At 30.9% G+C, this 26752-nt stretch overlaps 10 protein-coding genes across 10 annotated transcripts; 7 read left to right on the forward strand and 3 right to left on the reverse strand. All coding sequences in view use genetic code 12, as the record gives it.

Annotated features, from left to right (window-relative positions):
* Positions 1–833: 833 nt before the first annotated feature.
* RFG1 (HMG domain-containing transcriptional repressor) lies at positions 834–2303 on the forward strand (the record flags this gene model as incomplete). Its single annotated transcript, XM_064908534.1, has 1 exon — positions 834–2303. The coding sequence occupies one exon, from the start codon at positions 834–836 to the stop codon at positions 2301–2303; it is 1470 nt and encodes a 489-aa protein (XP_064759929.1).
* A 5385-nt stretch (positions 2304–7688) lies between these two features.
* DRE2 (electron carrier) lies at positions 7689–9308 on the reverse strand. Its single transcript, XM_064907232.1, has one exon. It carries the CDS (start codon positions 8956–8958, stop codon positions 7933–7935), a length of 1026 nt encoding a protein of 341 aa, XP_064759930.1. The 5' UTR covers positions 8959–9308; the 3' UTR covers positions 7689–7932.
* Positions 9309–10319: 1011 nt separating this feature from the next.
* Positions 10320–12884, forward strand: DFJ63DRAFT_290251 (uncharacterized protein; the record flags this gene model as incomplete). Its single annotated transcript, XM_064905295.1, has 1 exon — positions 10320–12884. One exon carries the CDS (start codon positions 10320–10322, stop codon positions 12882–12884), a length of 2565 nt encoding a protein of 854 aa, XP_064759931.1.
* Positions 12885–14174: 1290 nt separating this feature from the next.
* On the reverse strand, positions 14175–16302 carry DFJ63DRAFT_235292 (uncharacterized protein). The gene has a single exon (XM_064904255.1). The coding sequence runs from the start codon at positions 15809–15811 to the stop codon at positions 14354–14356; it is 1458 nt and encodes a 485-aa protein (XP_064759932.1). The 5' UTR covers positions 15812–16302; the 3' UTR covers positions 14175–14353.
* Position 16303: 1 nt separating this feature from the next.
* On the forward strand, positions 16304–18590 carry DFJ63DRAFT_235289 (kinetochore-associated Ndc80 complex subunit). The gene has a single exon (XM_064904254.1). The coding sequence runs from the start codon at positions 16504–16506 to the stop codon at positions 18487–18489; it is 1986 nt and encodes a 661-aa protein (XP_064759933.1). The 5' UTR covers positions 16304–16503; the 3' UTR covers positions 18490–18590.
* A 2-nt stretch (positions 18591–18592) lies between these two features.
* Positions 18593–19609, forward strand: DFJ63DRAFT_320727 (uncharacterized protein). The gene has a single exon (XM_064907233.1). It carries the CDS (start codon positions 18731–18733, stop codon positions 19499–19501), a length of 771 nt encoding a protein of 256 aa, XP_064759934.1. The 5' UTR covers positions 18593–18730; the 3' UTR covers positions 19502–19609.
* A 35-nt stretch (positions 19610–19644) lies between these two features.
* DFJ63DRAFT_320729 (uncharacterized protein) lies at positions 19645–20432 on the forward strand. The gene has a single exon (XM_064907234.1). The coding sequence runs from the start codon at positions 19828–19830 to the stop codon at positions 20227–20229; it is 402 nt and encodes a 133-aa protein (XP_064759935.1). The 5' UTR covers positions 19645–19827; the 3' UTR covers positions 20230–20432.
* Positions 20433–22402, forward strand: RRP9 (Rrp9p). Its single transcript, XM_064907235.1, has one exon. The coding sequence runs from the start codon at positions 20655–20657 to the stop codon at positions 22302–22304; it is 1650 nt and encodes a 549-aa protein (XP_064759936.1). The 5' UTR covers positions 20433–20654; the 3' UTR covers positions 22305–22402.
* Positions 22403–22419: 17 nt separating this feature from the next.
* Positions 22420–23478, reverse strand: RPC31 (DNA-directed RNA polymerase III subunit). Its single transcript, XM_064904256.1, has one exon. The coding sequence runs from the start codon at positions 23172–23174 to the stop codon at positions 22491–22493; it is 684 nt and encodes a 227-aa protein (XP_064759937.1). The 5' UTR covers positions 23175–23478; the 3' UTR covers positions 22420–22490.
* Positions 23479–23783: 305 nt separating this feature from the next.
* Positions 23784–25388, forward strand: INN1 (Inn1p; the record flags this gene model as incomplete). The annotated part of the gene is made up of 1 exon (XM_064907535.1): positions 23784–25388. One exon carries the CDS (start codon positions 23784–23786, stop codon positions 25386–25388), a length of 1605 nt encoding a protein of 534 aa, XP_064759938.1.
* Between the last annotated feature and the right edge of the window lie 1364 nt (positions 25389–26752).

The following is a 26752-nucleotide window of genomic DNA, read 5'->3' on the forward strand; positions in this document are numbered from 1 at the left end:
CTTTTCTTTTCTCTCACTCTAATTCTTTTTTTTTTTTTTTTTTTTATTTATTTATTTTCATGATGAATTATTTTCTAGTTAGGATAAATGTAAAAAAATAAAATAATTACCAAACTCACAGCTTCTCATATAAATAATAAATGTATAAAAAAAATATAATAATATATATATACATACGGATTCGTCTTTTAAAAAAAATTTATGTTTTCTGATTTGTATAGTTTGTTATAAAAAAGAATTGATCTGATTTGAAGTCTTTTTGAACATCTATTTGGTAATTAATTCATTTGTACTACTATTTCAACCACGGTCAAACGGTTTAATCAAATCCTGATCTAATCTCAAATAATAATTCACTGAAATCAGGAGCAATCATTCATTCCTAACTATTTGTGATTGTGATATTGTTTTTATTAAAGAATTAAAGGTTTTCAACTAGTTAATATACTTCAACTATCACTTATAACTACTAATTTAGTTTGAAGTACAATTGGTATTGACTATTTGTAAGTACGGGTTTTTTCAAATATAATTTTCAAACAAAAAATAATATTTTTAATCTTTTGTGTGTGTATATTGGTGCCTACAATTTTTTTTCATTGTGTGGTATAGTAAAGTTAATTTTACTTTACAACAACAAAGGTATTCGATATTAGAGGAACAATTACGGGATTTTGAAACGATATTCAAGATCAACTGAAACATTGTTGAAAGCTACGAACAAAATTAGATTGGTTGCAATTACTTTAAAGAAGGGGTATTCATATTAAAAGAACTTCACTTATAAGGATATTTTTAAGTTTCAGTTACAAGGAAAATCTACGCATTATACCATGTCAACTGTAGTCTACTATTCGAACCATAATATGCCAGTTGAAGACGTTCATTCCAAACATATATTACCTTCATTAGCTCAAATTATGCCTCCAGTTAATCAACAACAAGCTCAACAGCAACAGCAACAACAACAACAGCAAAATTATCATACAGATTTGGGAACTGCTGCTGCGGTTGCAGCCGCTGCCGCCCTTAACAACGCCAGTTCAAATCCTATTCAACCTGGTCAAATCTCTCCTAATTTAGTAGGTAATAATTTAATGCCAATGATGTTTGGTGATCAAAAAGTTATGTACCTCCAGCAACCACAACAAGGCTCTCCAGAAGTTTTTTCACAAACTAGTCAATCCTCAACTGCTAATACTACTCCTGCTTCTTCCTTCAGTGGTGCTTCCGCTAACTATTCAAATAATCTACATCTTCATCCTTCTCATAACCATTCTTCTACTTCGAATGGTACCCTTTCTGAAACTGAAAAATGTATTTGTAAATCTAATACCAATAGAATCCCAAGACCAAGAAATGCTTTTATATTATTTAGACAAAAATACCATCAATCTGTCTTGGACGAAGGTAATGTTATTAGAACTAATCCAGAAGTATCTAGAGAATTAGGTAGAAGATGGAGAGCTTTAACAACTGAAGAAAAGGGCCATTGGAATAATTTAGCCGAAGAAGAAAAGAAGAACCATGCTAAGAAATATCCAGGTTATAGATATACTCCAAGAAGAAATGGGAAGAATAAAAACTGTAATTACTGTCGTCAAAAAGCCATTAGACAACAACAAGCTGCTGCCGCCCAACAACAACAACAACAGCAACAACAACAGCAACAAGTCCAAGCACAGCAACAACAGCAAGCTCAAGCACAACAATATGCAGCTGCTCAATTACAACAAGAACAGTATCAACAATATTTACAAATACAACAACAAGGTCAATCACCAGTACAAGCTATACCGCAGCAAGCTGCTCAAAATAATTTCTTAACCGGAAACTCTAATCATAATCAACAGTTTATAATTTCAACTAATCCATTCCAAAATGCTTCTATCAACAATAATGCCATGATTGCCCCAGCCGCTCCTCAAAACTATCAATTTTCATTTAATAATAACGCTACTAATAATAATCCTAATGTAAATAATAATACTGGTAATGATTTAACTCATTCAACTGGTGCTCAAGAGAAATTATCCCCATTATCGAACGTTCCAGGTCAAATAGGTCAACATTATGGATTACATCCCCATCAACAACCTGCTGGATCAGGTCCAACATCTTCCAATGGTGTTATAGGTGGAAATAGTAATGAATTTGGTGGACAATTTACTATTGGAGGTTATGATCAAGGAGTTCCAGCTAGTAACCAACAAAGATATAATTCTTTACCAAATCCACTTAATAATAATGGTCCAAATGCTGGTGGTTATAGTTTTGATGCTTATAATTCTCAACAACAATAACTAATAACATAAGATGGGTGGTTTAGGTACATACATAACTGTGCATGTATGGGGTTTATTTTTTTACACCATTTCATATTGGATTAGAGGAACTGGCAACTATAAGTTTACAGGCTCCTGGTCCAGAGTATAAGTGGGAAAAGAAGGATAAACTGGTGATGATGATTATGATAATCCTTGAAGACTTTAGATAAATTTTTTTAAAATTTATTCTTTTTTCTTTATTATTCTGTTATTATTTATTTTATTAATTTGCTTTTTGTATAGTTATGTTTGCGTTTCTTGTTTGAGTTTCTGTTAAAAGGTTTGATTTTATTCTGTTACAAGTAATATATATATATTATTAATTATTTCTTACATCGTATTATAAAACTGACTAAAAACAGTTTCAGTTTCAAATTTTCTCTAAATTTTGATTTTTTTTGCAAGGAGTAAATTCAGGGCCATTTCGTTCATGAAACCAAATGAACATTCAATCGACTTAACCATAGCACTAGTTGCAACAACTATCATTGCAAAGTTAGTGATTTTAAGTATTACAACCTTCTGATGTGGGGAATAACTCCCGCTACCCGTAAACACTTTGGCTGACACTAAAAATTTAAATTAGGAGGTATATAGAGTGCGAGAGGCGATTTATACTAAGTTGTCCGAAATAAGGACAGGGAATTTTGGAAACCAAAAAAAAAAAAGCTAAAAAGCAACAAATTTAATTTTTTATGAGATTATTTTTTGGATCCGCTTTGTGTCATTGACCACATATTATTATTTTTTACATTTCAAATATTTTTGAAGAAAATAAAACTCCCTCTCCAATTTGTTTTTTTTTAATCTGAATTAAATTATTATTATTTTTTTTTTTAGTTTTATTTTAGTTATCAACAAATTAAAATAATTTTATTGAGAGTAGTAAGCGAGACAGTGTAAAGATATGTTGGCGGTATTCATTTCGTTTTATGCCTGTTATTTGGTCTTAATTTATATGATTTAATTTCTAATATTCAAATTTGGCATTGATTTGTATTTAAATATAAATTCAATCCAGTTATTATTCTTTTAGAAGTCAAAGTTTACGGCTTTTCAACGTAATTTAAAGTCTGAAAAAGCAATGCCTACATTAGGGAAGGTTTTACCAGGTGCGGCAAAATTTGAGTTTTTGTCGCCTTTATTTATTTTCAGTTGCAGTAGCGCTTTCAACATTATAAGGAATATCCTGCATTGAAAGCCGGTAAAATAGGTAATCTTTTAGATTCACTCACTATCCCAATTTCTTCATTAGATTAATATAATAACGACGGGGCGACACAAATGAATCAGAAATGATCATATATGCTATAAAGTGTATCTATTTAATTTTTGTGATCGTCAAATAGGACCGTTATATCCATCGGGTACCTGTGATTTTGCCTTAAGACTTGCAGTTAATCTCAATTGCTATCGTACCTCAACCTTAAACTATTCGGTAAAAGTGGAACATTTTAAGTTGATGATTCTTTAATTTTATTGTCCCCTCTTGAATATTTACGTTCATCCAGCATTAAACTAATAGTAAACACCTTTTATTATTAACTCATGACCAAAACGAATAATTTTGGTAAGCTATTGAATGTTACATTGTCAATGTTCGTAGAGCTTTTTTTTTTGCGCTATCTTCTTTTACTCGGTATTCCAATCAAATATTCCATACCATTATAAAAGTAATAAAGTCACCACATTCTACATGATTTGAATGGATTTTATAAAAGTAAACCACAAAGTCATTATTGTATGACTTATATGGTCATGAGGAAAGTCCAAGGTTCCAAATGAAATTATAAAATAGTGAAAGCGTTATAAAGAAATGGAACCTAGAGTAAACTTTAAACCCTAGATTTCTTTCCTGGCAATTGGTCTCAATCATGAAACAACGCTGTAAAAATATATTGGAAAATATGGTGACCGCAACAGACCATCTTACAAATTCGAATGCTCTCACCATCCACAGGATATATAAACAAAAAAATATACTAGAAAAGAAATAAAAAGAAACAAGATGGATAATTTATCCTTTGGTTAGGAGCTCATTGTTTAACTCCTGCGTTTATTTTGTAAATAAAATGATTTAAGATTATCGAGAGACATTAACTATCTACTGCTTAGTCATTCAACCAGGTGGGCAGTGGAGAGTTTTCATTTTCTAAACAGAGGGGAGAATTAAAGTTGAACTCAGAAAAGTTGATAAATAAAACTTAAATTAAATAAGGACAAATATCCATTAGATAATCAAGCTATCGCCACCCTCCATGTTTCCAGTTTAGACTTTAAAATTTAGACCAGGCTATTAACCATAAATGTTTTGAAATACGGATTGACCAATATGGTAAAAATCAAATAAACAATGAATCAGAATTGTTGCAATTCTTCGCTTGATCAAACTTTTCCCAAACATAGCCTTTAAATTTTCTCATGATAAAGATAAAGAAAGCAACTGTACAAATTTCCTATTACAGTAAAGAACTATCGAGAAAATTATTCTACGTAAACGTATAACTAGTCGACTATTGGGAATTTTTTATCAAACCTAAGCAGGCATTGATAGTGATATCACAGCAAGAATAATCAGGAACAATCAATAGATAGTAAACAAAAGGTTTAAACAAAGCATGGCATAATGTAGATGAATGAATTAGACGAAAAAGTTTTGAATCTTAAATATAAACAATAAATAATATATCTTCCATTGATTCTACCGAGCTAAAATGAAATTGCATAGAAAATAAAACCTTAGAACAACCCTAAAATGTAAATAAATATAGTTAATAAAACAAAAATTAACGAAAAGGAAGTATCTCTTAAACAAAACAAGAAAAAATATGGTGACGATTTAGTATAAATTAGAGAGTTCCATCTTTAAAACAATACAGTTCCTACCTCAATCGGTGTGACAAAAACAAGTTTAATAATATGATTTTGATACTTGCGTACATAATGACATACATACAAGCCTAAAAGGATCTTCTGATTCAGATTTTAAGTTATTTTTCATCTTGTAATAATTACGGTTTGATCACCCGTAAGATTTTGGTTATGGAAACAGGTTATAAACCATGAGAAAAATATCTTACACTAAGTAAGCATGTATATTCACAGATTTATTGCAAATCAAACCAAAGCGTTGGTTATTACGCCGTACCAGGCATATGAAATTACACATATCAACTTGATTGTCATATGTATAAAACGGAATTGTATATCCTCCTCAACAATGCGTACCTGAAAATTATAGTAAACATCTTTTTGTCTTTTTATTTTTTTTTATTTTTTAATTTATTATTACAAAAATAAGCATCTTTGATATTTTTAAAAAATATCATTTGTGTACATAAACAAAAAAAAAAGTATAATTGATTTTTGTGTGAATTGCATATCGACCCTCTCCCCCAAATTTCTTCCTCTCTTTTCTTTTTTTTAAATTAATTTATTTTTTTCTTCAAGCTTGTATACACCCTTCATAATCACATGCGATAAGCACCCTCGGTGAAACTACCGGTCATGAAGTTTCTGATAGATAATTAAAAATTAGAAAATAGAATAAAATTTGGAATAACCTTTGGATTTATCTTTACGCGATGATGCATTTGATATGAGAGGTTTTATACTAAATGAGAGTAGATTACGAAATGATTTGAGACAGTAGTGATATAGAATGATCTGATTCTATTATTTGGAAATAGCAATCAATAAAAAAGATCAAGTTGTTTATGTTTATGATTAACAAGATCACTCTCCGGTTGAAGGAAAAGGTAAAAAGAAATAAAAAAAGACCACAACGTTCAAAAATATTTGGCTTATACTACTTCAAAAATGCAGCTATTTTTTTCTCTATTTTTGACACACTATTCGGTAGGAGGGGAAATTGAAGAAGTAGCCTACTCAGAATAAAACTTATTATAAAGGATTGGGATGACTGGAGGATATATGATTTTCAGAGGGGAAGAGTTTAGTGATTTTAATGTAAGTAAATAATCAAAATAGTTACTGGATCCCTTATCTTTTATTTGATGTTTGCAAAGCTTATTGTAGATTGCTCTGGTCTTTTCTTTAATTGCTTTTTTTAGTAAAGTATCTGATCTATGGTACCTGGAATATGGAATAGAGCGACAAACGGGATCTGGCAATAGCCACGTAAGCTTTTCAACTGCAGTTATTGTAAATGGAATTTGAATGCAAAGATTAAAGCAATTGGACCGACTGAAATTTGAGCTAAGTAAAATTTTTATAATCGAAGTCAAAAAAAAAAATTTTGAAATACCGATTTTTGCTAGATCAAAAAATTTTAATACTGAAATAGAATTAAAGATTGGATTTAAAAAATAATAATACAACAATCATATCAAATTCAGTTATTTTTTTTAATTACACTAAAAAAGCAGCAGGCTGCTACCCTAAGAAGTCTCTAAAACAATGGACTAGGGCAAATTTTAGCATCTCAAATTTAGATCTAATGCTTTGTGATCACCCTCTGTCTTAATGTCTACCTCTAAATATTTTGTCGTCCCATTTATTATGACACATACCGTATTATCATGGCGTGGTTTCTGTTTTCTATATGTGTATATGGCTTTACCTATTCAGAACTTCACTTTTTTTGATATTAGGAAACAGTCCCCCTTACTGAATCAGGCTAAAACGTACACCTCTCTCTTAAAAATTTCTGCGCAATTTTGTCACTGGTGCTTTATTTATTTTTCCAGTTTTTCTGGTCAAGGTTATTTTTTATGTCTTACAAAGCTTTTTCTTGAAATGCATGAACTGCGTATATAATATTTTATTCCTAAATTATTTTTTTATGCTCAATGAAATTGCTTAACCACGACAAAAAAACAAAATAGTCATATATGTATCAACAGCGATTATTTAGTTTTTCATTTTACACTTAAAATGGCTATTTACACACACACACATACACACACAATTCACGGATACATATAAACCGACAACTAACGCTAATTAACATTATTTGGTTTAACTCTTGCTTATTTGTGTGTATCCGTGTGTGTGGGGAGGGGGGAGTATTTTGGTTTTATTTATGTGGTAAGTGAAGGATCGGCTTTATGTAAAACTTCAAGGAAGTATTGCTTAAGGTTTTTGCCCTCAACCTTCCCATTGTATGGGGAATTATTTTTTGGAAATAAACTATTGTAAAATATTCCATTACTTTCAGAATTAATTTTGTAGCCTTCTTTTATTATTATAGCTTACAAAAAAATCATGTGGCTAGTAAGGAGTAATATTTTTTTACACTCGTCTGCAGTTGAACCTCTTGTTTTATATAAGTAAAGCAATGAATGTTTTCCGAAAATAATTAGATAAGAACATTACGAAGTTACAATCAGATAAAAATAAAGTGACGTTTATAGAATTTTGAATATTACATTATATAATAATTGAGAAATAATATTAATAATAATGATGATCGTAATAATAATAACAATTGTTACAATAATAACGATTTTTAATAAATTAAGAAAAAGAAACGATAAGAAATGAATATTATGCTTTGTTCTGAAATAAGACCGTAAATAAGACCGTAAGAATAGTAACTAAACCTGTTTAAGAAAACAATAGAAATAAAACCATGTGATGGTACTTAGAAGTCCTCCCCTAAACTATCAATAGTGATGACTTCGCCTGGTTTGAATGGTGGTAACCCTAAATAAGGACAACCATCACATCTAAATGCATCACCTAATGCACAAGATCCACATCCACCAGTCTTACCTTGAACAGTGAAATCGATTTCAGCTAAATCTTCATCTTTAAATTTAACAGCATTTAATTTCTTCAATCTTTCTTCAATTTTAATAGCTTCTAAAGTAGCTGATTGAGCCATTTTACCTAATATAGAATCTTGTAAAGACTTTTGTTGACTTTCTTCAGCTTCTTCTATTTCCTTTAATCCACAAGTACAATCTTTACAAGCCTTTCTTCTTCTTTTACCATTTGGTAATTCACATTTCTTTGGAATAATTAATTTACTTGAATCAAGATTATTAGCATCTTGAATTAAATCATCTTCATTAAGAATGTTTTCATTATCTGAATCTTCATCTTCTTCATCATCACTGAAATAAGTTAATTTGGTTTCATCTAATTTACGTTTCATAGCTTGAGATTCTTCAGTATCTTCTTCATCGGCAGATGTATCAGTTAATCCCACAGAATTATCCAACTTTTTAAATAATGGTAACTTCTTAACACTTGTGGTTGAACTAGTAACAGTTGACTTTTTCTTTAATGTTACTACTTCAATAGGTTTTGGTTTGATCCATTTATTATCTTGAACTATAAACCCAGTCATCAATACATCCAAAGTTTGATCTAATGGCAAATCTCCACTTAACTCACCATCATCTATCAATATATCATATAAAAGCTTCATTAAACTAGCTGGAATGGTTTGATAAGCCTTATCATTAGGATTCACATATATTATTTGCTTATAAGTATTATTAGTCAATTCAACCTCACCACGCGTAACACGATCTATTATATGTTGTTCCAAATGATATTCATTACTATGATTATGGGATGATGCTATTTCTGACTTTATGTTTCCTACCAACTCTTGATCTGTCACCACAGTTGGATGTAACAATAAAAGTATTCTACTCATGATTACTAATGATTGGACGATTATATGTTAGTTGTAGTTTGCTCTTTTAAACGCGTAAATTATCTTGGGTTCTGTGATAGCTATAAGGAACGAAAGAATGAAGGAATGAATATTAAAGTCAATCAAGGAAACACTATCTATAACTCACTATGTCCTCTTGATATATAATTTTAAAAATAGTATTGTGAAAAACTTATCGCTTACGATATCTCATTTATTTTTATATTATAGAAAATTTTTATCCTCATTTTTACATTTTATCTGATGATTAATCGATCACGTGATCAAATTCCCGATACCGGAGATTTTCAAATTATAATTAAACTAAAAGTAATCAACAATTTACTAATTGGCTAAGATAATACTAATAAATTTTTAATAGTACAAAAGGGATGTTATTTCTATATATGGGTATTATATACATTTTAGGTGACAACTTCTGATTGTGTTACGGGTTTAATTCAATGTTAATGCCTTTTGGAATTGTGTTAGTTATATTAGTAATAGGTTACTATAATGAATAGTAAGTATTAGAATCGATTATGGACAGTAAGTGACTCACTCAAAGCCCGTATGGAGTTCAACAAATCTATAAACAAACTTCAAATATTAGTAAAGATTTGATGTAAGACATTATCTGAGGTATACGACATAGCCTTTATATGTTTGTCTGTAACATTGATCAAAGAAGGCTGCTTGTGGCTACGTTACATCGACATTATTTTTGTATATATACATCAATTTTGCAACCAATTTAAGAATTAATCTTGGAAGCTTTTCTTTCCATGAAATGTATTTTCGGTACCTGTTGACATATTTGTAGTCCAAGTCTCCTAATCATTACTGTTTGATATGAATTCAACATAATAAATGGCTAAGATAGTTTGCAGTGAAACAACTTTTCTATTATCATTATTGGCTCTTCTATAAATATATGGGCCGTCTAAACAATGATGAACGTCTCTAAGTAGAGATAAATTAAAACCAAATGACAATCTTTATTGAATCTTGCACCGTAGGATGTATCGGGAGGTTGATAAATATTTCGTATCTAAAACAAGGTTTCCCCCATCTTTAATTATTTTGCACCCTTGCCGCATGGTTAGTGGAAAACAAAGATGATCTTTTTATTCAAAGCAGCCTTAAATAATTCCCCCCTGTTCTCTCCCCATCTTCACGTAATTGACAATTGAATTATTATTACGATAAATTTACCACATAGCGTTCAAGTTATGGGATGACCAATCAAATGAATAGATAAAGATATTTAATTTAAACACATTTGTTCCTCTTTTACAAATTCAAGTTAAAACTATCGGGATTTCATTATCGTTATCCTAAAAAATACTACTTAAACGCTAATGATTACCATTACTTTAAAGGATTGGTATTATAGACAAACATCATCAAAACCAAGTTTATCAGATATTGATATCACACCTTGGTTTAAATGTCGTAATGATACGTATGGTAATCAAATACATTTGGACCTTTTGAATAATGGTCATATTCCAGATCCACTCATTGATGATAATGAAAAAAAAGTGCAATGGGTAGGAAATAGTGATTGGGAATATAAAACTGATTTTAAAGTGGAAAATTATGATCCAATGCAGTCTTATCATTTGGTATTCGAAGGTTTAGATACGTTTGCTACAATCACTTTAAATAAGGTGGAGTTGATATCTACTGATAATCTGTTTAGAACGTATACCGTTGATGTTACCCATTCTATTAAAGCTGAAGATAATGATTTACGCATTTTATTTAAAAGCAATCTAAAGATAGCTAGAAAAATTGAACATGATCATGGTAAATATGCTTGTTGGAATGGTGAAACTTCAAGACTTCATGTTAGAAAACCTCAATACCATTTTGGTTGGGATTGGGGTCCATTGTTATTGACTTGTGGACCTTGGAAACCAGTCAAGTTGGTTTCTGGTATTTTAGTAAATGATTTCTTTATTGGATATAGTCTAAGTGAGTTTTTGAATATGGCTGAAATAACTATTGAGATTGATTTAAAATTGTCTGCTAGTTTATCACCTAATTCATTAGTTGTAAAAGTTCACGATTCTGATAATAATCTAATTGACAATATTGTAACTCACACAGTGAAGTCCAAAACTAAAATCCACTACAGTATCAAAACTCCTCAATTATGGTATCCAAGATATCATGGAAATCAAGATCAATATAAATTTGAATTATTTGTAGATGAGGAAAAGTTAGATGAAAAATTAGTTGGGTTTAGAAAAGTTGAATTAATTCAAGATAAAGATGACACTGGCAAGTCATTTTATTTCAAAATCAATGATATCCCAGTCTTCATAATGGGCTCAAATTGGATTCCTGCTCATTCATTTACGTCTGCTTTAACTTGCAACGATTATGAAGAATGGATGAATCTTTTAGTTAAGGGAAATCAAAACCTAATTAGAATTTGGGGTGGTGGTATCTATGAACATGAAGATTTATACAAAATTTGTGATTCTAAGGGAATCTTGATTTGGCATGACTTAATGTTTGCCTGTGGATTGTATCCAGCTTATCATTCCTTTGTAGATAATGTTAAGCAAGAAATTGAAGATCAATTAAAGAGGTTGAGAAAATTCAGTTCAATCATAATTATAGCAGGTAATAATGAAGACTATCAAGTTGCTGAATCTCTAAAGATTAAACATGATCACTCTGACTTTAGAAAGTTCCCAGCTCGAATTCTTTATGAAGACGTCTTTCCTCATTTAGTTAAAACCCTAACTAATGGTATCCCATATCAACGTGGATCACCTTATTCAGGACTCAATCATATAAGTTCTGATCCGACTAGGGGAGATCTTCATCAATGGAATGTATGGCATGGATCTCAAGAACCATATCAAGATTGGGATAAATTAAGTGGTAGATTTGTATCAGAATTTGGAATGTTAGCATTACCAAATTTTAAAACTTTAGATAAAGCCTTAAGTGATAAATCCCAATTATTTCCTCAGTCTTATTTAATGGATCATCATAATAAATCGGCCGGTTTTGAAAGAAGATTAGCTCTATATGTTATGGAAAACTTTGCCTTGCCAGTTAATTTCAATCTTAAAAATTGGATCTATATTACCCAATTAATGCAACTGGATTGCCTTACATTGGCTTATAGGTATTGGCGAAGACAATGGCAAGACTTTAAATGTGGTGGCGCTATAGTCTGGCAATTGAATGATTGTTGGCCAGTTACTAGTTGGTCCATTATTGATTTTAACAAGATTCCAAAATTAGCATATTATGGAATTAAACGTGAATGTTCATTAGAGGGAATTGGATGTTATAGGAACTTACAAAGAGTCGGCGATCCGGATGAACCAGAAGATTTATCAAAGCAAACTCCATTGCACGATTATGTTAAGGAGTATAAAACTTCACTTGACATTTGGGGGTTCAGTAATAAGTCACATGAAGGTTTAAGTTTAGAAGTTTATTTGTATGATACCAAAGGAAATGCAAAATCTAATTTAAAATTTGACGATATCAAGCTTTTAGGTAATAATTGCACCCAAAGTTTATTGGATAAGCTTATTGATATTAACCTTAAAAATGACACAATTATCCAAATCTTATTAAAGAATAATAAGGGAGAAATAATTGGTAGAACCAATGATTGGTGTAAACCGATCAAATATTTGGTGTGGAATGATTGGTATAAAGATTTAGACCTAAATTATGAGTTAGTAGTCGACGGTAAGATTAAGCTCACCACTAATAAACCAATCAAATGTTTGGAGATCTACTTTGAAAATAACTCTAATGAAGCAATCGCCAATGTCTACGAATTTTCCGATAATGGGTTTGATCTTTTCCCTAATGATGAACGAATAATTGAAATTAAAGGTTTAAATGAAAGCTTGCTTCAATTTATTAAGTTTAATCACTTATAGGTTATTGTAAAAATAAGCCGAGGTAAGGTACAAGTCAAAATAAAAAATAAGAAAAATAAAAGAATGGAAAGAGTGGCAGATAATCTCTTTGTTTCATATTAAGGTTTGAGGTTTTTCATTCATTTTTTTTACACTTCATAATTCTCTTCTATGTTATGTACTGTTTAAACAGGTTCGCTAATTATTATTTTCTTCTATGCTTTGCTAGTTTCACTTTGTTAGTTAAGGTTTGTGTTTTGTTATGCCGGTGATCTTTAATAATAATGTTACGTTTCATTAAATATATGTTTATTATAAAGTAAGGAGAGCCACTCTGATAATAGGCAAATTTGAAAATTTCTCTGTGAGCATTCCTGCTCGGAACATTTGCGCAGATATTTTTTATGTCATAGCGAACACCGTTGCCTTGTACATATAGTGCCTAAAAAATAAAATCTATTTTTTTTTGAAGGTTATTGTGTTTTTTTGATTTAAATCTGTTTTGCTCTTGGATTATTCCCATAAGCTTCCCTGATCTATAGTTTTTCTTAAACCTAAAGCAAGAGAAGGTTGGTTGATCATTAAAAGATACTATTGGGGTAAATGATTCTGTAATTCGTTTAGGAACGTCACTTTGGTGATCTCCACGTTGCGAAGCATACACGTTCTAAATAATACCCGTAATACATTTAATAACTATGCTTTGTTTCGGTGACTACTTTGACTAATTTCATCTTCTATTGCATTTTTGGGCACTTTAATAGTTTCAACGACTTAATTTGCGCTTCTTCAAAAATCGAATCACTTTTTTATTATAAACGTTTGCAGGAAGTCGCCCAAAACGGCCCTGTCCTGATACAGAGGGTAAAGTGGCTACATAGCAAAACGATTTGCGACCGGTTAATACAAGAAATATGTCAGTCACCGGTATGGTAAATTCGATTAACTGAAATCCAAGTAAATGTCAAAGTGGTGATTGAATATTTCTTGCTCTGTAATCGAAACAAGCATTTCAGAACTATTTTGAGGCTGCATAGTGAAGAAATAGGTGGCCTTATGAATAGATTTGGGGGATCCAAGCCGTAATTTAAGAAAAGTAGAACGGGATTCAAGCCGTATGTGACTATCGGCATATAAGTTCCACTAGACCACCATTATACTTATGCTTCTCTGGTGATCAATTTGACGACCTTTTCTTGGTATACAATTGAAATCGTTCTTTTTGGCTCGTCATAATATAATTCAATTGCAAAATAATTCATACATAAAAAAGATATATATTAAAAAGCTAATTCAGAGTTTTAGAAATGAAGAAATTTCAAATTTTAACCTAGTAAAAATGCAACCAGCAATAAGTAATGTTGACAAATTGAGTTACTAAATAAATAACAGAAATAAAATTAATAAATAAATAAATAAATAAATAAATTAAGAAATTAAGAAATTAAGAAATTAATTAAGAAATTAGAAAATTAAATGAATAACACGATTCATGAATTATCATCATCGGTAACATCAGCATCTTCGTCAATATCGGTAGCATCACTATCTATAGCATCGTTATCATGGATCTGATGCTTATTCTTTATTCGTTTCTTTTCATTGCCAACCATTCTTGATAATGGTGGTAAAATTGGTACTGGTGGTTGTACTGGTTGTGTATAAACAGGACCAGGACTTTGGACTATAACCAGTGATGACCGTGAAGATACTGGCGAATTGATAATATTATTATTATTTAAACTATGATTTCTACTATGACCAAACTTATGAGCCTGAGGTGATGATAAGGACATCAACGATAATATAGCATCTTGTTCATAGTGTTTCTCTGAATCAGTAGGACCTGCAGTTGTTGATTGGAACTGTTCATCAGTTCCGGTGGCTCCTGCCAATACGATATTTAAAGGAGGTAGCTTTACCGGTTGTGGATGATTAGTATGTGATGGTGGAGGTGTAGATTGAATAGGTGGCTGCAGGGAAATTTGCAGTGGTTGTTGATGTTGTTGAATTATTAACGGTGATGAATGTATAGGTTCATCTATACTATTAACTATAGATGGTCTTCTTTTATGGGAGAAAGAAGATCTGGATTTTCTTCTTTGTCTTGATAAGGCTGCTAATAAAGCATTATGGGCACTTGATTCTTCATCGGGAGATGGTAGATTAATTAGATTAGGTCTATCATTATTTTCATTATGCAAGATTGGAGATTGTTTTAAAGGAGAAAATTGAGATCCTTGAAGTAAATATGGAGATGTAGTATTAGAATTAGATGTCTTTGGTAAAGGAGATTGTTGTAAAGTTTGTAAATTTAAATTAGCTCTTTGTAAAGATTTTGAAGGGGAAAATGTCGATGGTTCATTAACTGGTTTTGATTTCTTAGTTGGAGAAGATTCTGAATCGAAATTTAATTCCGTAAATGAAATCTTATTACTTTCATCGCGCTGTATCTTCCCTAACGCAGAACTTAATTTACTTTTCAATTGCAGACTTATTTCAGAAAGGTCTTCCTTGTTAGGACTTCCATCTTCACCTCCTTGGAATAACTTTTTAGCAGATGAAAAGAATTGAGGAGTCTTTTGAAGTTTAGTTCTTCTTGAACTTGAATTATCATCAGAATCATAACCAGTATGTCTTGGTGTTTTTAATAAATTTGATGCATTATAAGGGGAACTAATGTTTTGATGATTTAATTTATAATCAGGAGATTTATAATTACCAGAATTAGTCCTTTTTAATGATGGTGAAAATGGTACTGAACCTTCAGAACTTTGTTCTGGAGTTCTTAAATATTGAGCGGAATTACGATTTGTTCTCTTATCACTACCAGACCCTGAAGTACCAGTCGTACTAAGCAATGGAGGAGTTGAGGGCCTTACAGATGACCTTGTAGTCTGTTGTAACTTTGGTGACGATAGTGGTGTTGTTGGTTTACCACTACTCATGATTTACTTTTGATACTTTCAAATATATTGAATGACCTCAACGATGCAAAGAGAAGGAATGGAAAAAAAAAGGAAAGGAAATGAAATGACAACAATTAACTTGAGTTAAAGACTAATACAAAATGGACAATGATAGATCGATTAGTATAGGAAGTCCCTGATAAGTATTGACAAAAGTAGAAGGATGATTTATTAATAAACTTGAAACTTATTGACACTCACACACACTCACACACACCACCCCTGTTTAATATAATAACACAAACAAACAAATAAACAAAACAAAAATCCACAAAATGACGTAACGTGCTAGCTCGAACCCTGACTATGACACTCTATTAATCGAAGCTGTATGCAATGAACTATCTAATGTACCACCAGATAATCCTGTCTCTCTATATAGATCAAAGTTGAAAAAGTGATTGTTCAAATGAAATTAACTCTTCATGATATTTCCCGTTCCTTTTCCCACCACCTTTTTTTTTTGGCGTTGTTTTGGTCGTGCGATTGGGTCAAAAAGTCACAAAGATCAAAAAACAAACAAAATCAAAACAACACCAAAATTTGGCTGCCTAAATTGAATTGAACTGCTACCACATCAAATTGATTGGGATAGTATCAGTCAGGGGTATAATCAATCAACAACATCCCGTAGACTAGACAGAGTGATCGTACCCAGAGTCAGTCCAGAGATGTCTCAGCCCTCATCGCTCTTAAGAAAGAGTTCAGGGAAAAGCTTGTCTGTAGCATCGGCTACCAGATCATCATTACTAGGATCAAGAAGTATCTTAGATGTACTAAACAATAATAATAGCAATACTGCTAATAAGAGAAGATCTATATTGGGGACTCCTGCTTCAACTAATAGACGAAGGCAGAGTTTGTCTACTCAGCAATTGTTTCCTACCTCATCACAACCATCTTCATCTTCTCAACAACAATTGCAACTGCAACTGCAACAAACCCCACAACCATCACAATTCCAATCAAGATCTCAAGTAATACCTTCACAACAATCAACCCCTGTAATAGATCAAAGACCATTGAAAGATAAAAACTATCAATTACTAATTCAACAAGAGATTTATGACTTTTTAATAACGAACAAATTTGAACTAGAAATGAATCATACCATCACTACAAAGACGTTAAAACAACCTACCCAAAAGGATTTCACTTTCATATTCAAATTCTTATATAATAAAATCGATCCCTATTATGAATTTAGTCGATCAGTTGAAGTTGATGTATTCCCATTACTTAAAGTTCTAAATTATCCTTATTTGGATAGTATAAATCGATCTCAAATAAGTGCGGTTGGAGGTCAGAATTGGCCATCATTTCTTGGAATACTATATTGGTTGATTAAATTAAACTTATCCATTCTTAATCTTGATATTGATGATTCTTTAATCAGTCCTGATGATGATTTTGATCGGATATTTATTAAATATATCAGGGATTCATATAATGATTTTATAAATGAACGTGATGATTATAGTGAATATTATAATGAAATGCAAATTGAATTTGAAAAATTAAATGCCAATTTAAATAATGATATCAAAGATTTACAAGAAGAAAATATTAAACTTCAAGAACAATATGAAGAAATCAATAATCAATTACTTGAATTACAACAAGCTGAAAAGAAATCATTGGCTTTAGAAGATGATGTGATTAAATTCAGAGCATATATAGAAACCATGGAATCAAGAAAATCGAAATGGTCTGATATTATCTCCAAAATTAAAGATGAAATAGTGAATCGAGAGCATGAAGTTGAGTCTATAGCCGAATCTAAAAAAGAATATGAAGCTAAAATATTACAACAAGGTATAACTATAAATGATATTAATACTTTGAATATTGAACGAGATAAATTATCTAAATCTATTGATATCATAACTGATAAATTAGAAGATGTTAGATTGGGATTAAATGATAGAGAAATTGAATTAACTAAGAATTATCAAAGTTTACAAAATTTCATTAAACAATATAATAATTTAATTCAAAAGATTAAATCTCCTGATTATAATTTTGAAATTAGATTAAATGAAAATATCATAGCTCCAAGTATTACATCCACATCTAATGTTAATTCAGATGTTTCATTTAATAGTGATATGATTATTGATAAATTATTAAAAGATGAAAAGATTGAATTATTAAAATATAGATCAACAATAAATACTAAAATACATCAATATCAAGATGAACAAATCAAAGTTCAAGAACAATATGATTTGATCAATGAAAGAATACTGGAACAAACTGAATTCTTAGATGAATTAGGTAGTAAATTAACTGCCAATAAAATGAATTATGATGAAATTTATGAAACAATGATTAATGATTCCACCACATATTCAACTCAAATTGAAAAATTAGAGAGAGAATTAAGATCAATAAAGATTAATTCCACGCAAGGATTTATTGAATTAGAAAATCAATATCAAAATACCCTTATTGAACATGATGAAGTATCACATACCATTCAAAAATCAAAGAAGGAATTATTTGATAAATGTTGTAAAATGGCTGAATTTATCATGAATTTTAAATTAAATATTCAAACGAATTTATTAGATCTTGATGATTTGGCAGTTATAGAGTTGGAAACAGAACAGAAGGAATTACAGTATAGTGCTGGTAATCATGATAATACCCGATAAACTCTACATCGTATAGAACTTATAGATCAGGTTTCTATTCTATGTATGTATGTATCTATATATATATTTGTACATAATGTATTACTATTTAAATTTTTAGACTGTGGTTGATCTATGCAGGTCGTGTTTTTTTTTTGTTTGTTAATGTTTTTTGTTTTTTTTTGTTCGTTATGTTTACTATTGGTAATGGATTGTTATACGTCTTAGAACAAACATTAAAGATAGTAAGATACTGGTAACCATGGATGATTTAAGTGTGTATGTGACGTCAAATTTGACATCATCAGAAAGAAGGATCTCTCCACAATGGGATTTAGACTATTTCAAAACCAAACTTGAATTGATAACTGGTATACCACCTCAATTTCAAACCATTCAATATTTCCCTATATCCCATTCCAATGAATATAAAGTAATATCAGATGCCAAAGCATATCAGCAAGATCAAGATAAAACTCATAGATTGACTGAATTCGATATTGTCTCGTTTTCAAGAATACATGTGGTGGATACTAATCCTGATTCTGAATTGAATGATCTTGATATGATTGATGCTGATGATGAAACGAGTGAAAATGTGGCATTCAAATTAAGTGATGAAGATTATGCTAAAAGATCAGATTCAGTTTTGAATTGGAAACAACAGAATAAATTAGGTAGGTTTGATCCTGAATTTAATAAGATTAAAGAACAACAAGTTCAAGAAAATGAAGAAATCTCTCAAACTTTAAAGGTAGGTGATAGATGTCGTACTATAAATATTGCTGGTGAAAGAAGAGGAGTGATAAGATATGTTGGAAAAATCAATGTTCTAGATAAAGGTGAAAGTGTATGGGTAGGGATTGAGTTTGATGAGCCTGTAGGGAAGAATAATGGATCAATAGATGGTGTCAAAGTATTTGAATGTAAACAAGGCCATGGTAGTTTTGTTAAGCCTAAACAAGTTGAAGTAGGAGATTTCCCTGAACTTGATCCATTTGGTAGCGACGATGAAGACGATGATGAATTATAAGCATAATCAGAAAGGCTTTCTAGTTAAAGAGACGTTTTGGGACTGTATATACAGCTGTATTCTTGTCTTATAAGGTGTACCTTATTATATATATATATATATATATATATCATACTTCAAGCAATATAAATCAAACTTCTATGGTTAACAGAGGTATTAAATTACGCCGGTAGTGTATATTAAAAAATTGGCCGAAATGACCGCACCAAAAATTTTGACATAATAAATTTCGGGAAGCTTATAAATTAAACCTGATCCCGTTTAAACAGTGATTGTTGTTGGTTATTCTTGGCTGATATAAAGAAGATAAGATAAGATAAGATATCATGTCAGATATTAATCCAAATGAGACGATGAAAGACTTCATCTTTAAATATTTAGATGAAGGTGACTTTTATAAATACCTTCGTCTTAGTATTGTTGTTTGTGCTTACTTGATTTTCAGAAAGTATTATTCGAAATGGGCTGGTAATAAACAAGCCAATGATCAATTTGCTCAAGATAAAAAGGAATTAGAAGCCAAGCCAGAAAAGGATAGAATTGCCAGAGAAGAAGCTGAAAGAAAATTAGAAGAAGAATCAAAGACTTTTGGTTGGGGTAAACAAACTAGAAAAAATGTCAAACTGACACAAGCATTCCTTGAAGAACAAATCGAAGAACAAAGACAAAGACATCAAACAGCTTATGATGCTGCTGAAGATCATGATATTGAATATTTGTTAGATTAGATGTGTGTTGTTTGCCACCACCATGTGGTGTGGTGAGTACAGTTTAATTAATGGATGCCGATGCCTCAACAAATCTGAGCATCCATTGGAAAGGATAAAATATAAAAACAAACACATGGCATCAATAAAAAAGATCAATCATTAAATAGTTATATCAACCAATTTCTTGTAATAATAGACATGTATATCAATGATATATCCCATGAATCCTCCTTTGTAGTACGAAGTATATGTTTTGAATTGACTAATGTATTGTGGTATGGATGTATTTTCTCTTCACGTGACCAAGATGGCATCAAGAAAATTTTGGTTGAAAAAAAAAAATATTTATAAAGAGCATCTAACTTAACTACAAATCAATCAAATTATAGTTGAAAACATTACTTATAAACATCCAGTTCTCATAATAAGAATATATATAGACAATGGCTGGAGATCCGTTTTTATCAGATCCTAATAGGAAACGAAAGCGTTCATCGAAAATAACAAGTACTTCCCGAAAACCAACTAATAAGAAGAGTAGAAGTAGTACTCCATCTACAAATAAGAATAATAATAATAATTATGATAATGATAATGATGAAGAGATATCGGGAGGAAGTGAGACTGAAGATGAGCAAGGAAATGTGTCTGTTGACTCTGGAGATGATATTGGAGGAAGAGATGAAGAAGAAGTTTCATCAGATGAAGAATTTGCTGATGAAAATGAAGCTGATAGAAGAAGAAGATTAGCCAAACAATATTTACAAAATTTAAATGAAGAATTAAATGATGGAGATGATAACGATTTCGATGCCAAAGATCTTGATGATGATATAGTGGGTAGACGTTTACAAGTTGATGTGGCTGAAAATAAAGGTTATGTATATAAATTCATTGGTGATAAAATATCAACTCAAATCGATGGAGATATTCCATTAACTACTACTAGAATAGGGTCAAAACATTTAACTGCATTATCGGTAAGATATCCATATTTATATACTGTTTCCAAAGATTGTGAATTAATAAAATGGGATATTTCCAAAAAGAAACCTCAAAGAATAAAACATAGTAAAGGAGGTGAAAAATATTTCAAAATTAATCCAATAACAAATGCTAATCATCATTGGGATCAAATCACTTGTGTAGCTACTTCATTTGATGGCAAATATGTGGTGACAGGTGGTACTGATTCCAGATTAATCATTTGGTCTACTGAAACTCTTTCATGTTTAAAGGTTTTAGAAACTAGATCTGCGGTTAATTCTATAACTTTTAGAAGAAATAGTGATCAATTATATGCTGCATGTGCTGATTTAAGAATAAGAACTTATTCTGTAAATCAATTCACTCAATTAGAAATATTATATGGTCATCAAGATAATATTACTGATATATCCGCTTTAGCAAGAGAAACATGTGTATCAGTTGGATCCAGAGATAAAACTGCTATGTTTTGGAAAATTGCTGAAGAATCAAGATTAACTTTCAGAGGAGGGGATTCAACTGAAAAGAGAAAAAAGAAGAAGAAGAAGGATGATGATATTATAGATGAAGATGCTAAGGAAGAATTACCATTTCATTATGAAGGTTCAATGGAAGTTGTATCTATGCTTGATGAATCTCATTTCGTTACTGGATCAGATAATGGTAATGTAGCATTATGGTCATTGGCTAAGAAGAAGGCATTATTTACTGAAAGACTTTCACATGGTTTGCAACCTCAATTTTCAGCTTCAAAAGCAAGTGCTGAAACTTCAATAGAAAAAGCTAGTCAACAAATACCCGAACGTCAACCATATTGGTTAACTGCTATTCATGCAATTCCATTCAGTGATGTATTTTTAACTGGTTCATATGATGGAAATGTCAAAATATGGAAGATTGATGATACAAATTTAAGATCATTTTCATTAATTGGTACTATAACTAATATTAAAGGATGTGTTGTAAAGATTGATAGTGCTGAAATTACAGATAAAAAGAAAGTTGCAGTATTTGTCTTAACTAGTAAAGAACATAAACAAGGTAGATGGTTTAATAAGATTGAAGGGGCCAGAAATGCCTTACATTCATTCACATTCGATATATAATCCCTCTCATTTGCATAAATATATGTATATATAACTTTTAGCATTTTTTACATACAATACATGAAAAATTAAAATAGAAAGAAACATTAATACAACGATTAAAAGTTCATTTAGATTATATATATATATACATATATATGAACTTTCTAATATACACTTGAATTTAGCAAATTAAAACTTTTACAACTAAAAGGCAGCTTCATCATTGCCAGCATCATTACCACCATCATCTTCACCATCATCGAAATATTTTTCAGCATTATAATCATCATCTTCATCTTCATCAAATTCATCATCGAGTTCTTCTTCAAGATCTTCACCATCATCATCTTTATCTTGTTCTTCATCCAATTCTTCAGCCATATCTTTTAATCTTTCCAACATTGAAGCTGCTTTATCAGATTCAGAATTTTCATCAATCGAATATTCTTTTAAACCACCATTTGATTTGAAAGATGATAATGAAAGTAATTTTTTCTTTTGTTTATTAGAAATCCCCATCACACTATATAACTCTTCAGGAAAGAATTCTAATTGATAAGGATGTTCTTCTATTGATCTACCAATTTTTTTAACTTTTTTATAACGATCAGAATATCGAGCGATACCATCTGGAGCTGTATTTGATTGGGATGGTGATTTCTTATCACCATTAATATCAACATTACCTGTATAGAATGGCCCATCGACCATTAGTTGAGTGAAAGCAATCGATTGTTTAGATGATAAGATTTCATATTCATTCAATGATCCATGAACAGGTAATACTAATTGAGGTTTTTCAGTTTCATGATTATTGGCTAATACATCACTGTAATCCAACCCAAACGGTAACAACGCCCTTCCTGAATTCCTGGACCTAAAGGACATCTATATATTCATGAATACCACTGTTTACACCTGTTGAAGAATAAATAATGCTATTACTTTTGGTATCGATTCAAATCACTATTGTAACAACGGCTGTCTAGAGATGACTGTAAACTTTTAGAGGAAAGAAGAAAAAAAATTAATGGTGGTCCTGCAGATAAGAACACGACATCTGTGTCGTATTTAAATAGTTTATTTGATTTATGCGACATTAGTCATAGCCCATCTCTCAAATCAACCGACATACACACACTTCTGCAATGTTCAAGTTGTTAATTTCAATCAAACTAGCATCATCTAGCAATTTCAGTCTCTTCACCTAACTAAGCCTAAGGTACATGTCAAATTTCATGTTCTATAGATTACATTGCATTTAATGTTTATATATTCATCCCACTGCAATTCATAATCAAACCCAAATAGGAAATTGCAAAAAAAATGATCAAAATTGTAAACAAAAATAAAAAATTTAAAAAGATTCACGTGATCAATTTTTTTGGCTGTAAGAAATCATCAAAATAACAGTTTAGGATTTATATTTAGATTTATCAGATATGGTTAAAGGGTTTCTACACCAACGATAGACCTTCAAACAAGATTACCTACTCAATGACCGATCCCAACGCATCATTCCATAGTCAGCATGAGGATGAGTCCTTTTCTGATCATCCAGAATCAGCAGATGGTACTCTTATTATTGTGGTCTGTAAAGCTAGACATTTACCAAATAGAAGAACCTTGGATAAACAATCACCGTATGTCACGTTAAGAATAGGTACGTTGGCTAAGAAGACTACTGCTGAGTTTAGAGCTGGCCAAAGACCAACTTGGAGTCAAGAGCTTCGATTTGATTTAACAAGAGATCGAAGACCTATAATGAAAGTTGATGTTTTAGATGATTGTAAAGCTGAACCAACTCCAATTGGGAATTGTGAAATTGATTGTTCAATGATCTTTTCCGATGATAAATTGGAAAACAATAAATATATTCATGATGATTGGTATGATTTAAGTCAAAATGGTAGAAGAGCAGGTCAAATCTATTTAGAAATGACATTTTATCCTTCTGCTCCAGTAGTTCCTCCAAAAGTCCCTGAATCAAATTGGAGTGCAAGTCAACAACATACCCGACCTATATCACCTCAATATCCTTCATATAAAGCTACTTCACCACCTTCACCACCACCGGACTCACCTCAACGAAGTAATAATAATAATAAATCGGTGGTTGATGAAGTTTTCATTAGCTCATTGAATTCAGATAAATCAAAACGATCATCGTTATTCATGAGAAATTCAAATACTAGTACTGCAACTACCAATACCGCTCATTCAGAAGTATTCGTCAATAATAATAAAGATGATAGTGACTTAAAAGGGGGTAAAAAATACTTATCAAAGTTTAATAAATTAAAAGATCGATTTGCTGTAAAGGAACCTATTGGTAAATTATGGTCCGATTTACCATCTAGTATAAATAAATTATCTACTAAACCTTCATCCCCACCACCAGATCATCTTTCCATATCGCCTATAAGTTCATATGGAGGTATGGATCAAAATGAGTATGATGAAGAAGATCTTGATAAATTAAGAAAACAAATGCAACCCAGTGATGATGAAGATGAAGATCCGGATGAAATTGAATTCATAAAACCTCCAAGTCCACCTCCACATACATCTAAACCATCCTCACCTCGAAGAAGAAAACCACCCATAGATTATAGTACTACTGTTCCAACTCCAACTTCACCTGGTAAAATCCCATTTTCAGCTGATTCCATTGGTGTTTTCAATGATGATATAAGTGACACATTAAGTGATAAATTCGAAGGTTTACCAACTAGTGTATATAATTCATCATCATATCTTAAACCGCATACTTTAAATCCTAATGAAATAGATCCAAAAAATTATGCTCCTACTCCAGATGAACATTTAAATAGACGATTAAAATTACAAAATGGAAGAGGAGTAACTAAAGAAGATTTAAAGATAGATTTAAGAACTGATATGACGGGATATTTGGGGAATGGGAAGTTTTCCCCAAGTGTGTTTCAAAGAGCTGTGGGACATAATTATGATGATGAGATTGAAAATAGAGGTAATAAACCTCAAGTTCCACCTAAGATTCCTCAAGGATTGACGGAAGTGGAATATTATGCGATTGAAAAGGATAAATATTTAAAAGATCTTAATGGAAAACGATTTTAGAGCACCTCATATAATATAATATTATACATACATATAGATAGATTTTAAATAATAAACATTTATTTATTGATGGGAATACATAGATATGTAAGATAAGGTATAGATCTAAATAATGAAAAGATGGTAGATTCAAAATCATAGAAAACATGACATGTTATATTATTTTAAATCCTCAACAATTGACCCAAAATGAATTTAAGAGATTAACAAAGAAAGTAAAAGATGTAACTATTGACAAAATAGGTGATATAGTAATAAAAAGGAAGAAGAAGAACAAAATGGAGAAACGAGTTGCATTAAGGGTGATCGTAGGATTAGGAATTTAAAACTTTGGTAAAAAACATTGAATGAAAATAATTCTTTTATTATTCAAATAAATAAAAAAGTCAATACTCTAATAATTAAATAATCTTTAAATGTAGATATTCAATATAGATGAGTAAAGAGAGGAAGGAAAGGGGAAAGGAAAAGTAAATGAATGATCGAATGAACTTTCATACTTTCGCTAATAACGGGAAAATTAACAATAAAAAGAATAAACAATAAACAAATTTGAAATATTTGGTTGGGTAATAAAAATAGGACCTTGAAATTAAAATTAATAAAGTTTCAAACGTAAGATATGAAAGAATAGAACTAAAAAGGGGAGGGAGTATAATTTTTGTTGTCTAGTATTGGCATGAAGAATTGTACTTGATGTAATATGGAAGGAAGGGGTAAATGATTGATTTTGATTCTATTCTTTGGATATGATGGAGATGTTTTGTAGATTAATTGGGGAAAGGTTGGTTGGTTGGAAAAGTCAGGTAGTTGTATGAGGGTATCCTACTTTTAGTAACATTAAAAACAAACAACGGAAAACAAACTTAAAGGTAACAGGTTGAAAGATAATGGTACAAAAAATAAAAACAAACAAACTTAAAAAAAAAGATTGATCAATTAAGATAAAAAAATGTAGATGGAATGGAATGGGGGATAATGGTGGATGTGATTGTGATTTTCGTAGTTGTTATTATCTAAAGTAAAGCGGCAGCAATGGCACCGAGTAAACCAAGAGTAATACCGGCTGAACCAAAGTTGGTAGCAGCACCACCAACTGAGGATGAGGAAGATTCTTCAGCAGTTGAAACTGGAGAAACAACAGTAGAAGATCCTTCTCTGGTAGTAATAGCAGTCAGAGTTGATTCAGCTTCAGTGGATGTAGAATTATGGTGGATGGAAGTGGTTGAATTGTGGAATAAGTATGATGAAGATGATGATGATGATGGAGCGTAAGAAGAAGTTGAATTGGTGAAATTGGCTGAAGCAACAGCAACAACACCTTTGAAACCATTTAAGGCTAATGGAGTTGGAGATGGAGCAGC

This window comes from Scheffersomyces coipomensis (genome assembly GCF_036884675.1).
Source record: "Scheffersomyces coipomensis strain NRRL Y-17651 chromosome Unknown DFJ63scaffold_7, whole genome shotgun sequence".
Taxonomy (NCBI): Eukaryota; Fungi; Ascomycota; class Pichiomycetes; order Serinales; family Debaryomycetaceae; genus Scheffersomyces; species Scheffersomyces coipomensis.